General features: G+C 40.7%; 2 protein-coding genes across 2 annotated transcripts; one reads left to right on the top strand and one right to left on the bottom strand.

The window, feature by feature from the left end:
• Nucleotides 1-5659: 5659 nt before the first annotated feature.
• On the bottom strand, nucleotides 5660-8099 carry LOC121970203 (adenosylhomocysteinase-like). The gene is made up of 3 exons (XM_042520751.1): nucleotides 7336-8099; nucleotides 6170-6706; nucleotides 5660-6082 (listed from the first exon to the last, which is right to left on the bottom strand). Exons 1-3 carry the CDS (start codon nucleotides 8044-8046, stop codon nucleotides 5873-5875), a joined length of 1458 nt encoding a protein of 485 aa, XP_042376685.1. The 5' UTR covers nucleotides 8047-8099; the 3' UTR covers nucleotides 5660-5872.
• Nucleotides 8100-9247: 1148 nt separating this feature from the next.
• LOC121970204 (serine hydroxymethyltransferase 4-like) lies at nucleotides 9248-12049 on the top strand. Its single transcript, XM_042520753.1, has 4 exons — nucleotides 9248-10037; nucleotides 10693-11083; nucleotides 11171-11272; nucleotides 11617-12049. Exons 1-4 carry the CDS (start codon nucleotides 9348-9350, stop codon nucleotides 11859-11861), a joined length of 1428 nt encoding a protein of 475 aa, XP_042376687.1. The 5' UTR covers nucleotides 9248-9347; the 3' UTR covers nucleotides 11862-12049.
• Nucleotides 12050-12664: the final 615 nt, after the last annotated feature.

The raw sequence follows: 12664 nt of genomic DNA, 5'->3' as shown, positions 1-12664 counted from the left end.
CATATCGTAAGCGCCCATCAACTCGTGTTTCTTCTGAAGCTCAGAGTTCATGGTTGCGAGCATAAGACAGGACACATCTAATGCGTCATCTTGATGCTTCTTGTAAGCATCTTTGTCTGCTCGCGTGGCATTGGCAGGAGGAGCCTCCAGAATGGGTTGCTCCAGAACATACAGTTTACGTTCCTAGGTGAGAACTATTCTCAAGTTCCTGTACCAGTCTAGGAAATTTGCTCCGTTAAGCTTGTCCTTATTAAGGATAGAACGCAGGGAGAAAGAGTTCGTATTCGACGTCATGGTAATCTACAACAGAAATTAAAGCAGAAAGTAAATATCATATTCTTTTAATCATTTAATTAGGCCTTTAACTAAATGATGCTCCCACTGAATTCTATAATTCATGTGGGACAAGATCCACATCATACTATGCCTTGAGTTAGCTTTGACTAAATCGCCCAAGACTTAGTATGATCGGTAGGTAACAATTTACCAATTACATCTCTATGCAACTCTTGTTTATAGGATCAAGATCCGCATTTATATTAAAACTCGAGTTAGCTTTGGCTAATACGCTCAAGAATTAACATAAATGTGATTTTGACCTATCTACCAACCATTGGAAAATGCCTATAGTTAAACTCGATCCAATTGAGTTAACTAGTTACTCAATCTAATTGAGTTGTACTCACTCATGCGTTGATAAGCGGGACCAAGATTGTCCCTCCGTACCCTACCAAGATAATATGTGTTGCTCTGCTTTGGCATATTCAACAACACATGTGATCGAGGTAGTGTTAGGTATCATGGCACGGTAGGCATTTGAGTTGACGCGATTGAGATCTAATCTAATCGAGAGGGTGCATTTTGTACACGATTTAGATCTAATCTAATCGCTATGCACTAATTAATTACTAATTATACATCACATACACTCACGCAATTAATTAAATTATTTGTGATTAGTCATGGCCCTACTACGATCTTCTCAAGCCAATGAGAAGATTGGATGGTCAACCTAAGGTCAACAACTTCTCAAGCTCCTCCCTTTGACCACCCTGTGTTGCTCGCGCCCTCCTCGTAACTCCGTCTCGAGTGGACCTTCCACCGCTCCAATTTTGTACATTACAATTTTGAAACTCGAGTTACATTCGAGTCTAAACTAATTTACAACAAGAATATAAAATAGAGAAAGGCACGACGCGCAGGTCACGAATCAAATATACAACACGCACATCACATAACGACACACAGGCTGTATTATGAATTATAACACATTTCCAATCAGATTGGGTCTTTTGGGGCCATGACTATCACAAAATGATACATAATTCTAAATTATATATTTTCTATAATTTTCTGTAATTTTTACTACAATTTTTATGAGTAAAATTCCCGGCGGTTCCGTTTAGCGGGTTTTCGGGCGCAATAGCAGAACGAATCCCCTTACGGGGCTAGGGGCAGCCCCCCTACCCGCGATCTAACCATCGCGAGTGTTTCTTAGCGATCCTATAGCGCCTTAGCCCGCTGTCCCAAAAAGATTGGGGTGAAACCTTGCCATTTCGGAAAAATCTTCTCGGTAGTCGAAGCCTACAAGTGTCGAAACACTTGTGCTTCGCTTTTACGAGAAAAATACCCATAAAAACTATAAAAATAGGAAATTTATAGAATATTACAGAACTGCTATTTTTCATAAAAATACAAAATAAACTCGTACAAGACTTCGCACGTGGCTCTGATACCACTGTTGGATTTTTCGGACCGCAAAAATCGATTTTTACGTTGCGGAAACCCCGAAACCCCAGCCACCGGATCCGTGCGAAGATTAAAATTTTGAAAACATTACGTGTACGAGTTTCTAACGTAGATTTACACTAAATCTACAAAGGATAAGATCTTTACCCTTGATGCGAAGCCCTTCGTGTATCCCGCTCGTCCTCGGTTCACCGGATCTTGAAGGTGTCAAAGTAGACACTTCTCTATGTGTATCCACACAAGCAAGAGATGGAGAAAAATCTCTAAGGATGTGCTAGCAACCTTAGAGATCAGTAATGGAGGAGAGGGAGAGCAAGAAGAAAACTAGAGAGGAAGAAGATAGGAGTTACCACAAAATGAAAACTCACTTTTATGAATTATGTGGCCGGCCACATTAAGGGAGTTTGTAACCTCCATGGGATGCCAAGAGTCACAACTCTTGGTAACTCCTATGAGGTGACATCCCACTTAAGCTACCATGATGATGTGGAGCATCATCATTGGCCCACTTAATGCCAACTCACAATGAGGTGACAAATGGCCAAGTCAAACTTGACTCTTCATCTTCCTCTCAAGTCAAGTCAAACTTGACCACTTCTCTCCCATGGTTGATCTAATCTAACCATTGGTTCAAGTCAATTTTAATTTAATGAATCTCTATTCATTGAATTAAATTAATTAAATGAGTCTAAGTCCAAATTAGACTCACTTAACACATAAACCAAATTGAGTCCAATTCAATTATCCTAATTTGGATTACTCTTAATCCCATTTGGTTCATCACATGAACCTAATCCTTTAGGTTCATCAAATGAATCTAATCTCCATCTAATTGCCCTTTGTGTGTGACCCTATAGGTTCTTATAACATTGGCAATGCTCCTAAACCAATTTAGAAGCATAAGTAATGAGCGGTATTTAGCAACACATCATTACTACCCAAGTTATAAGAATGTTGAGATCCAACATCACCTTGTGACTACTAATTGTGACTCCTCACAATATATGACATTGTCCTTCTATCCTAGACATCTAGATTGATCAATGTGAGGCATAGACCGTGTCATCCTCTAATCAATCTAAATCTTGAACTCCAAGTAGACTCAATCAATCAAATGAGCTCAATATCTCATATTGACTCATTTGGGCATGGCCATGCACTTCGTGGTCTCACTCTATCAAGAATATCGATGTCACTCCCGTCATATAAGAGGGATAGATCTCATCTACATCACTCACATCCCTCTGCATAATTCGTTACATACCTAGTAATCGCCTTTATAGTCCACCCAGTTACGGGTGACGTTTGACGAAACCAAAGTACGTAACTCCTTATGTAGGGATCCATGGTGACTTCAGGTCCAAGGACTAGTAGTCATACTAATAGCCACATGAGAAAGTATATGACACTCATATAACGATCCATGATACTTTCTCATGGTGGGTCATTCAGTATATATTCTCCAATGCATACTCATGTGTCAACTTGATATCTCCATATCCATGACTTGTGAGATCAAGTCATCGAGTTGACCTACATGCTAGTCTCGTCACATTAACATTGTCCCTAAATGTTAATACTCGACTAGGAATGATTAAGAGTAGTGTTCCCTATATCATCTCACTATCGGTTCAACTAACCGATTGATATAGGTAAGAACCTTCTACTCAAAGACGCTATTATACTTAGTTTATTTGGCACCAATACAAGTAAGTATAATAACCAAAAACAAATGTCTTTATTTATATAAGAATATGATACAACAAGTCCATAATACAATCATCAAATGATTGACTCTAGGGCTCTAACTAATACTAATAACATGATCTTCTGTGCGTCACCTCACACCGTGTTATCTACAATATAAATTAAATTGGCAACTACACTTAGCATAAATGTAGTCATTTGACCAATGTGATTCTTATAAATGTTTATTCAAAAGTTAAGATTTTAGTATACATCCTAACACATATGTCCCCAGAAGCTTACAGTAGAACAAATGGATTAATCTAAGGGACAATCTGGCTTCACATGCCTTCGTGATCCACACTAGAAATACCTAATTATGTCAATATCATTCTTTCGATTTGCTGATGAATATGATAAGGTTCTGACGATGAGCGACAAGTCTTCTATGGTCGAAAGACTCCCCAATGATAGCTCGTGAGCCATGACTTCAGTCTTGCCTTTGCTATCCAATATTTCGAATGGTTCTGGTTCCGAGGTTTAATTTGCGAGATCTGCTTATCAATCTCCTTCTCCTAAGACACTCACTGCTAGGTCATCTCTATAATATGGCTTGATCTAGTGTCTCCCAGTAGGAGTTGACGGAGAGTCCAAACATCGTAATCTGAATGTACACCGCTAAGTCTTGGGTGAACTGAAACATTCTATCGCAATCTGGAGCTACAAGATAGGGGCAAAACTCTACAAGTCTATCAAACCCTGCATTATACTCCACTACTAAATGATCGCCTAACCTGAGGCTCAAGATTTCTCCATTGGCAAGCCATGTAAAAGAATGCGGGAAAATACAGTTTCCCAAAAATCGTATCCTGCATCTCCATCAAGTAATGACCTGATCCCGTAGAGAGTATGTAGTTGAGGTGATTACGTTCATCTCAGACACTCCTCATAGTTCATTCTCAGATTATGTGAAGAGAGGTAAATCATAGAGTCAATTTATAATTGACCACCAAATGACTAGGTGGTGGGAGACATATTTTTTTAGGATATGTACCCGTCGAAAATTAATCTTTATTTCATTGTAGTAAATCTGTCATCTTTTAGCCAACTGAATACTTATGGGGATGATATATAAATGATGATATAGTTGATAATAGAAATCAAGATTTATAGTGGGATAAGATTTGATGGTTCTTAATTCAAAGTTAGCTTCCTCTGCGACAATTGTCTAGATAATTTTGTGCGATCAAGTTGTTGTCTCTGTGCTTATTTTACGATGTATTGATTAATATTTTCTCCAGCTATGAAAGCATCCTAAAATGTTTGGTCGATATCGATCCTTCCATTTTTTTTTCCTGAATACATTTATTCTTTCAACTTCGAACCTGAACGAATCAACTCCATGTAGTGAATACATGTTTTTGCTTGAGAAAATTTTCATATATGCATCTTGAACTTCATCTTCTTATATAATTTGTGCTGGATTCCACCTTCAAATCTACTATAATACTTACCATGCGTATAAGTTGTTGAAGTTCGTACAGTCGTGTCTGTCAGGGGCAAGAAGGAGAAGCTACCGCAGAAGTTAAGGCTATGTTTACTCAAGAGTGTGGATGAGGAAAGGAAAGGAATCAACTATGGAAAGTTATCTTTGGAGGAAGAGAAAAGAAATGGTGAAGAAATCTTTTCCTTTGCACACTTGTTTACCTTGATAGAGGAAGGTGAATACTTATGATGTAATTTTGTAAATCAAAAAGGGTGCATGCGTCATTTTTTTGGTACATAGTGTAATTTTATGAGTTAAAAAGGCTACATGCGTCATTTTTTTTGGTATATGGTGTAATTTTGTGAATGCAAAAGGGGTACATGCGTCATTTTTTTTTCCATCCGCTGCTTTCCGTTCGATTTTGAAGTGATCGATTTTGACTCAAAAATTATCCGCGGATGGATTGCGTTACTTTTCCTTCGGAAAATTTTAATGAAGTAAACGACGGAAACTTTTCCACTGTGGAAACTTTTCCTTAATTTTACTTTCCACTCTCCCAAGTAAACATAGCCTAAGAATAGCAGCCATGTACTAAGGAAGCTGGAAAGAGGCAGCCGGGTGGGAAACTCCATCCCCGCATCGAGAATCAATTTGGTACTGGTAGGCTGTTGGCCTGCGTATCGTCTCACACCGGCTAGTGTGGGAGAGCTGATGGGTTAGTGGAATCCTATCAAATTTAGGCGTCAACCATTCGAGGATGCTCAGTTTATGTTTCAGTTGAAATTACTACCAAAGACAATTACTTCCCTAACCATTACATCACTTCTCGAGCCTAATTATTCCTCGTTGAACTCGAAATGGATCGATATCCTTAGGAAAAGAAACAACAAATCTTCAAGCCTTTGATACTTCCTATCTTCGCCTTTTGTCTTTGCCGCTCACATATGATTCCTAATACCTGTAGTGAGCAGGCTTGTATGGCCCCTCAACTGGGACACTGATGTACTCGGCTTGTGCAGGAGTAAGTTTGGTGAGCTTAGCTCCCAACTTGCCGAGATGAAGAGCTGCCACTTTCTCGTCGAGATGCTTAGGTAACACGTACACTTTCTTCTCGTATTTTCGAGTCGACTTCTCCTTCCACAACTCCAGTTGTGCTATCACCTGCCATGTTTTTTTTTTGGATTGTATTTCATAGTTGGAAAGGAACTACTCAAAATATGATAAGATTGGATCTTTCAATATCGGTACCTGATTGGTGAAGGAGCAAGACATCACAAAGCTGGGGTGGCCTGTGGCACAACCGAGGTTCATGAGACGGCCCTCAGCAAGAACTATGATACTGGTGTTGGTCTCGGGGAACACCCAACGATCGGTCTGGGGCTTGATGGTGATGCGCTTGACGCCCGAGTAGGTCTCCAGCCCGTGCATGTCGATCTCATTGTCAAAGTGGCCAATGTTACAGACGATGGCATTGTTCTTCATCTTCTTCATGTGGTCGACCATGATGATGTCCTTGTTTCCAGTGGTGGTCACGAAGATATCAGCTTCAGAAAGCGCATCTTCTAGTGTGAGGACAGGGAGGCCCTCCATCAGGGCCTGAAGTGCACAGATGGGATCGATCTCAGTAACGATCACACGAGCACCAGCTTGTTTGAGGGCAGCAGCACAGCCCTTCCCCACATCACCGTAGCCGCAGACCACAGCGACCTTGCCGGCGATCATAACATCAGTAGCCCTCATCAAGCCATCAGGGAGAGAGTGGCGGCAGCCATATAGATTGTCAAACTGTAATCAAAGCACAAGCAAGTCCAATACAAGCCAAGGAAGAATCTATGGTCAAATTTCCTTAAACATAAATAAAGAAAGAAAGAAAGAGAACTAGATCAAAAGTATTGGCTAAGATCTCAGGTTTTTCAATCTAGAGAGCCATATTTGCGTTGCATTTGTCAAGATTAAGGTCACATCAGGAGTCTAAATTTACATTAGATCATGGAAATTTGGAGCAAGAAGCTGAGTTTGCTCAACCTTGCTGAACATATTTAAATTTATCTATCTGTTTAATGTTAAAAAAAAATTGCTGTGGATTAATTTCTATTGCAGTAAAAACTGGTGGTGAAACTTTAAATCTGGATCTAGATCCAGATACAAATATGGAATAAAACGAGGGGACAATCAATGTCGGTGACTCGGGTTTCAAGTAGAATGTGGAAATCACCAATGGAGAATGTATCTAAGCAAACAAAAGGCAACTACAATAGGCCAAATTATAGCAGTTAAATTAGAACAAAAACAAAATATATATATATATATATACAATAAGAAACTACGGCAAACCATAGCAAGATTTAGATCTGAAGCCCAAAGAATTTAAATCGGAAAAGAACAATAAAATTATTTAGGGCAAGAAAAATCACCTTGCTCTTGGTGACGGAATCGTTGACGTTGATAGCAGGAAACAGGAGAGTGCCGCTAGCCTGCATTTGGTAGAGCCGCTTGACACCGGTTGTGGTCTCCTCGGAGACGCCCACGATCCGCTCCTTCATTCGGTGGTACTTTTTAGGGTCGGTCTTGAGTCCATCGCGGATGATCCCGAGCACGATCTGGAACTCGGCGTTATCCGTGGATGCCGGATCTGGCAGCTTACCCGATTTCTCGTAGTCCTCCTCGGCCTTGACGCCCTCGTGGATGAGGAGCGTAGTGTCGCCGCCGTCGTCGACGATGAGATCAGGGCCGCCGTCGGCGCCCCAATCGAGGCATCGCTCGGTGCACCACCAGTACTCAGCGAGGGTCTCTCCTTTCCAGGCAAACACCGCGGCCGAATCGCGGGCGATGGCGGCGGCGGCGTGGTCCTGCGTGGAGAAGATGTTGCAGGAGCACCAGCGCACCTTGGCGCCGAGGGCGGTGAGCGTCTCGATGAGGACGGCGGTCTGAATGGTCATGTGGAGGGATCCGGAGATGCAGGCGCCGGCGAAGGGCTTGGCGGCGCCGTACTCGGCGCGGCAGGCCATGAGCCCGGGCATCTCCACCTCGGCGAGCTCGATCTCAAGGCGGCCGAAGTCGGCCTGGGACAGATCCTTCACCTTGTACTCGCGCCCCGACGACGTCTTCTCCACGATCAAAGCCATTCTCACTTCTCACTTCTCACTTCTCACTTCGAAAAGAGGGCGAACGACAGGCTCGAAAGAGAGACGGTGGATTATGGACCACATTATATAGGAGAGCCCCGGGAGGAATGGACGGTGGAGATGAGGCGGAGTTGGGGGTGGCGAAACACGCCACGTCCGATTCGGCTTCACCAATCAAGCGGTCCATTTCCGGTCCGGTTTGAATTTTCTCTCTATTTATATTTATGGTCCTCAATGAATATTGACCCAAAAATTACTCAAGGACAATTACTCTCACGTAGTGAGATTTGAGATCCATTGACTTCGGAGAGTTAACCATTTTCAGTCGCAAATTAATGAAATTTTATAATAATAATAATAATCCCTTAGACGTTAAGAATATTCTTATGATTTACGTAGTGTGATGTCACGTTGATGATAGCAATGGAGTAGGTGCAAGAGAGTGACGCATCACTCATGGAAGTTTTCCAACTCACCTACTTTATAAGGTTTCTTTAGGGCGAAGGGGAATTTAGATACAATGGATTTAATCCAAGGTAGATTGTAGTTAGGTGAGAGGATTCATATTTTCAATGACATATTGGTGAATAAATGGTACACGAGTTAAAATGTTTTTCTTTATTTACTTATAGTAAATCTCTGGGTGTGCTCTTATTATTTGTCGTAAACTTAGAAGTGTGATCCCGAGCTCATGACTAAGCAAGCCATCACGAGCTCACCATGACTAAGCTGCATTGTGAGCTCATGACCTCCCTCTATCAAAAATCAAAAGAATTTTTTTCTTCTTCTTCTGAATGTTAACGTTCCTCTTTTATATCTATCAAAACAAAAAGTACATCTCACTTTATCCTTAAATATATTATTTAATATTATTATCTCTAATTATATATATTAAATTCTTAATCGCTCAATCAATTATCTAAATAGAGCAACTAAAAATTATAATTGTTATCGTAACTATAATAATTACAATTTTCATATTTATTATAATATAGCTACAATATAGCATATTTTATAGAAGATAATAATATTAAATAATATGTTTTAAAATGACTGGGTGGATTAATCGTTACAACAAAAGGGACGTTCCTTTCATTTTTGGCCTTTAAATTTATTCTATAGAAAAATTAGAAGAAAAAAATGTCTTTGGGATTAAAAATATCAATCTCAATAAATATCCAAGTGGTGACCGGTGAGATTGGGAACAGCGCAAACCCTCTCATTTTCCTATAAATTCTCTCGGCCCGATCTCCACAATCTCCGCATCCTCTTCTTCCTTCGAGGCTTTCTCTGCCACTGCCATGGCCGCCACTATGGAGTCCATCAGCGAGTGGGGCCTTTCGCCTCTGTCCATCGTCGACCCCGAGATCCATGATCTGATCGAGCACGAGAAGCATCGGCAGTCTCATGGCATCGAGCTCATCGCCTCCGAGAATTTCACCTCCTTCGCCGTCATTGAAGCCCTCGGAAGCGCCCTCACCAACAAGTACTCCGAGGGTATGCCCGGCAACCGCTACTACGGCGGGAACGAGCACATCGACGCCATTGAGAACCTCTGCCGCTCCCGCGCCCTCGCTGCCTACCGACTCGATCCTTCCAACTGGGGCGTCAACGTCCAGCCCTACTCCGGAAGCCCCGCGAACTTCGCTGCCTACACCGCCTTGCTCAACCCTCACGATCGCATCATGGGTCTCGATCTCCCATCCGGCGGCCACCTCACCCACGGATACTACACATCCGGAGGTAAGAAGATCTCCGCAACCTCCATCTATTTTGAGAGTCTCCCCTACAAGGTCAGCCCTGCGACCGGCTACATCGACTACGATAAGCTCGAGGAGAAGGCCCTCGACTTCCGCCCCAAGCTCATTATCTGCGGTGGAAGCGCATACCCTAGGGATTGGGATTATGCGAGATTCAGATCCATCGCCGACAAGTGCGGGGCCTTGTTATTGTGCGATATGGCTCACATCAGTGGCCTGGTGGCCGCTCAGGTAATCATAGATGATGTCTAATATCTTCATTCTTCTCTTTTGGTTTATTTTATTGTTTGTATATCCTTTTTTCCATTTAAAATCAGCTTCGGTAATTGACGGATCTGGTAGATCTGAATATATGGTTTTGGAATTTATTGTGTCTTGTTTTTTTTTGTTTTTTTTGTTTTTTTTTTGTTTTTGGATATTCGTCCAGATCTGATCTGAATAGATGATGCATTACCACTGCTCCAATCTGTTTTAACCTTGGTGTTCCATACGTGTGTTGTTGGCATATATTTGCGCCTTTTGGCAAATGCATCTGGAGACTTGGAGTGTCTTTTGGCAAATGGATCTGGAGACTTGGAGTTGCCAAGTAGTACTGGAGGATAGAGATATTTCTTCGTGTGTATTTGTCAGGTCTTAAATGGTTCTAGAATAAGGATGCACATAAACCTGGATCTTTCGAGTTTGTGAGAGTTGCTGCCTTTTCTCCTTCAATTCTTACCTTTTGGGAAATTATACCTTGACTAATTAACCTTTCAAATTGATAGTGCACAGAATTGTATTGATTATTTGAAGCAATCCTTTGCTAGCAGAATCTAGGTCTATGACAAAGTAGTTGATTTGTTGCCTTTTCTACAGTGACTTACCTTGCAAACTGTGGTCTATGTAGGAAGCTGCAAATCCCTTTGAGTTCTGTGATGTGGTTACCACCACAACTCATAAGAGTCTCAGAGGTCCTAGGTCTGGCATGATCTTTTACAGGAAAGGCCCTAAGCCTCCGAAAAAGGGACAGCCAGAAGATGCAGTTTATGATTTTGAAGACAAAATCAATTTTGCTGTGTTTCCGGCTCTACAAGGTGGCCCTCACAATCACCAGATTGCTGCATTGGCTGTTGCATTGAAGCAGGCCATGTCGCCAAGTTTCAAGGCATATGCCAAGCAGGTCAGGGCAAATGCTGTTGCTCTGGGGAATTATCTGATCAGCAAGGGCTACAAGCTCGTGACAGATGGAACTGAGAATCACCTTGTTCTCTGGGATCTTCGACCCCTGGGCTTAACTGGTACCAAACATTTTATTATATTAAGAAAATATCTATTTGTCATCTGTTCAAGGTTGAAATAAGAACCTTCAAACTCCATTTTCCCAGGAAACAAGGTGGAGAAACTTTGTGATCTCTGCAATATTACTGTTAACAAGAATGCTGTTTTTGGTGACAGCAGTGCGTTGGCCCCTGGTGGCGTCCGGATTGGTAAGAACTTTGTTTCACTAGCTTGATTACTCGATCATATGTTTTGAAATGCTTATTTATATAATCTTTTTCATAAAACATCTGTTGAAACTTTGAGTTCGGTGAGATTGAGACCGCCACCCATGACTAAGCAACATTTCTTCTTAAAGATGTTTCATACACTGGAGATCTCTTGAATTCTAGTGTTTTATACTATTAGTGATATGCATCTATCTTGTTTTTCCCTACACAATACCCGTAAACTCTCTACTTCAAACTACAATTTACCTATTCGTCCATTGTGGACTATACACAATTTTTCCCTACTATCCTTGTAATCATACATCCTGTGGTTAATTTCTTAGGCGCTCCTGCAATGACTTCAAGGGGTTTGGTTGAAAAGGATTTCGAGCAGATCGCAGAGTTCCTTCACCAAGCCGTCACTCTTTGCCTTACCATCCAAAAAGAACATGGCAAGTTGCTCAAGGACTTCAACAAAGGCTTGGTGAGCAATAAGGATATCAAGGAGCTGAAGGCAGCCGTCGAAAAGTTTTCGGCATCATTTGACATGCCTGGCTTTCAAATGTCCGCAATGAAGTACAAGGATTAGGATGGCTTAGTTCGCGCTGATCTCTCGTTTCATGCTTTACCGTTCCATTTGTTTTGAAAAAGTTGTGCTTGATTTGGCTTTTAACGCCGATCGAATTTTATTTTCTTGCTGTTAAACCAAATGCTCTTGCTTCTTGTTATGTTCCTGCCCTTGCTTCTTCAAATCCATTATCCTGCTTTGTTCAACAATCCAGGTCTATGATATCTTGTTTTGTTTCCAACTCGAGTCTCAAGGACCAGAATAGATCGATTTCATCGGAGATGGCATGAAACGCTTCGCATACAATGCTTATAGCTCCCAAGTCGCTACTCTACTGATGGTTGAATCGGTTGGTTAATTTTAAAAGTCAAAAGTCAGTGAAACCGAATAATCTGATTTGTCAGAATCGAAAAATCTGGATTATAAAAAGTCCTAATTTGGTTCTCATGTTTTTCTGCGCTCCTTTTCTTTTCTTCATTTACATATTTACATTTTCAGTCTTGTATTTTATATTTTTTTAATTTTAATTTTGTTATGGATTAATTTACGTTCTTAGTCATGTAATTTGTAATATTTTTTTCAATTTCAATTTTTTTTTCTCCAAAATTAAAATTTTTCAACGAAAAATGTTTAATTTGTGGTTGGAATATAAAAAGCACATGAGTCATAAAAAATCAAAATCTCCAAATTCAATTTACAATTCATCATTTTTAAAAAATTTTAATTTTAGAAAAAAAAATTGAAATTGAAAATTATTATAAATTATAGAACTAAAAATATAAATTAATTCATAATAAAATTAAAATTGGAAAAAATATAAATAA

The sequence above is a fragment of the Zingiber officinale genome, chromosome 4A (assembly GCF_018446385.1).
Source record: "Zingiber officinale cultivar Zhangliang chromosome 4A, Zo_v1.1, whole genome shotgun sequence".
In the NCBI taxonomy this organism is placed as follows: Eukaryota; Viridiplantae; Streptophyta; class Magnoliopsida; order Zingiberales; family Zingiberaceae; genus Zingiber; species Zingiber officinale.
Note: the sequence above shows the minus strand (reverse complement) of the source record. Positions and strands in the feature narration are given on the sequence as shown.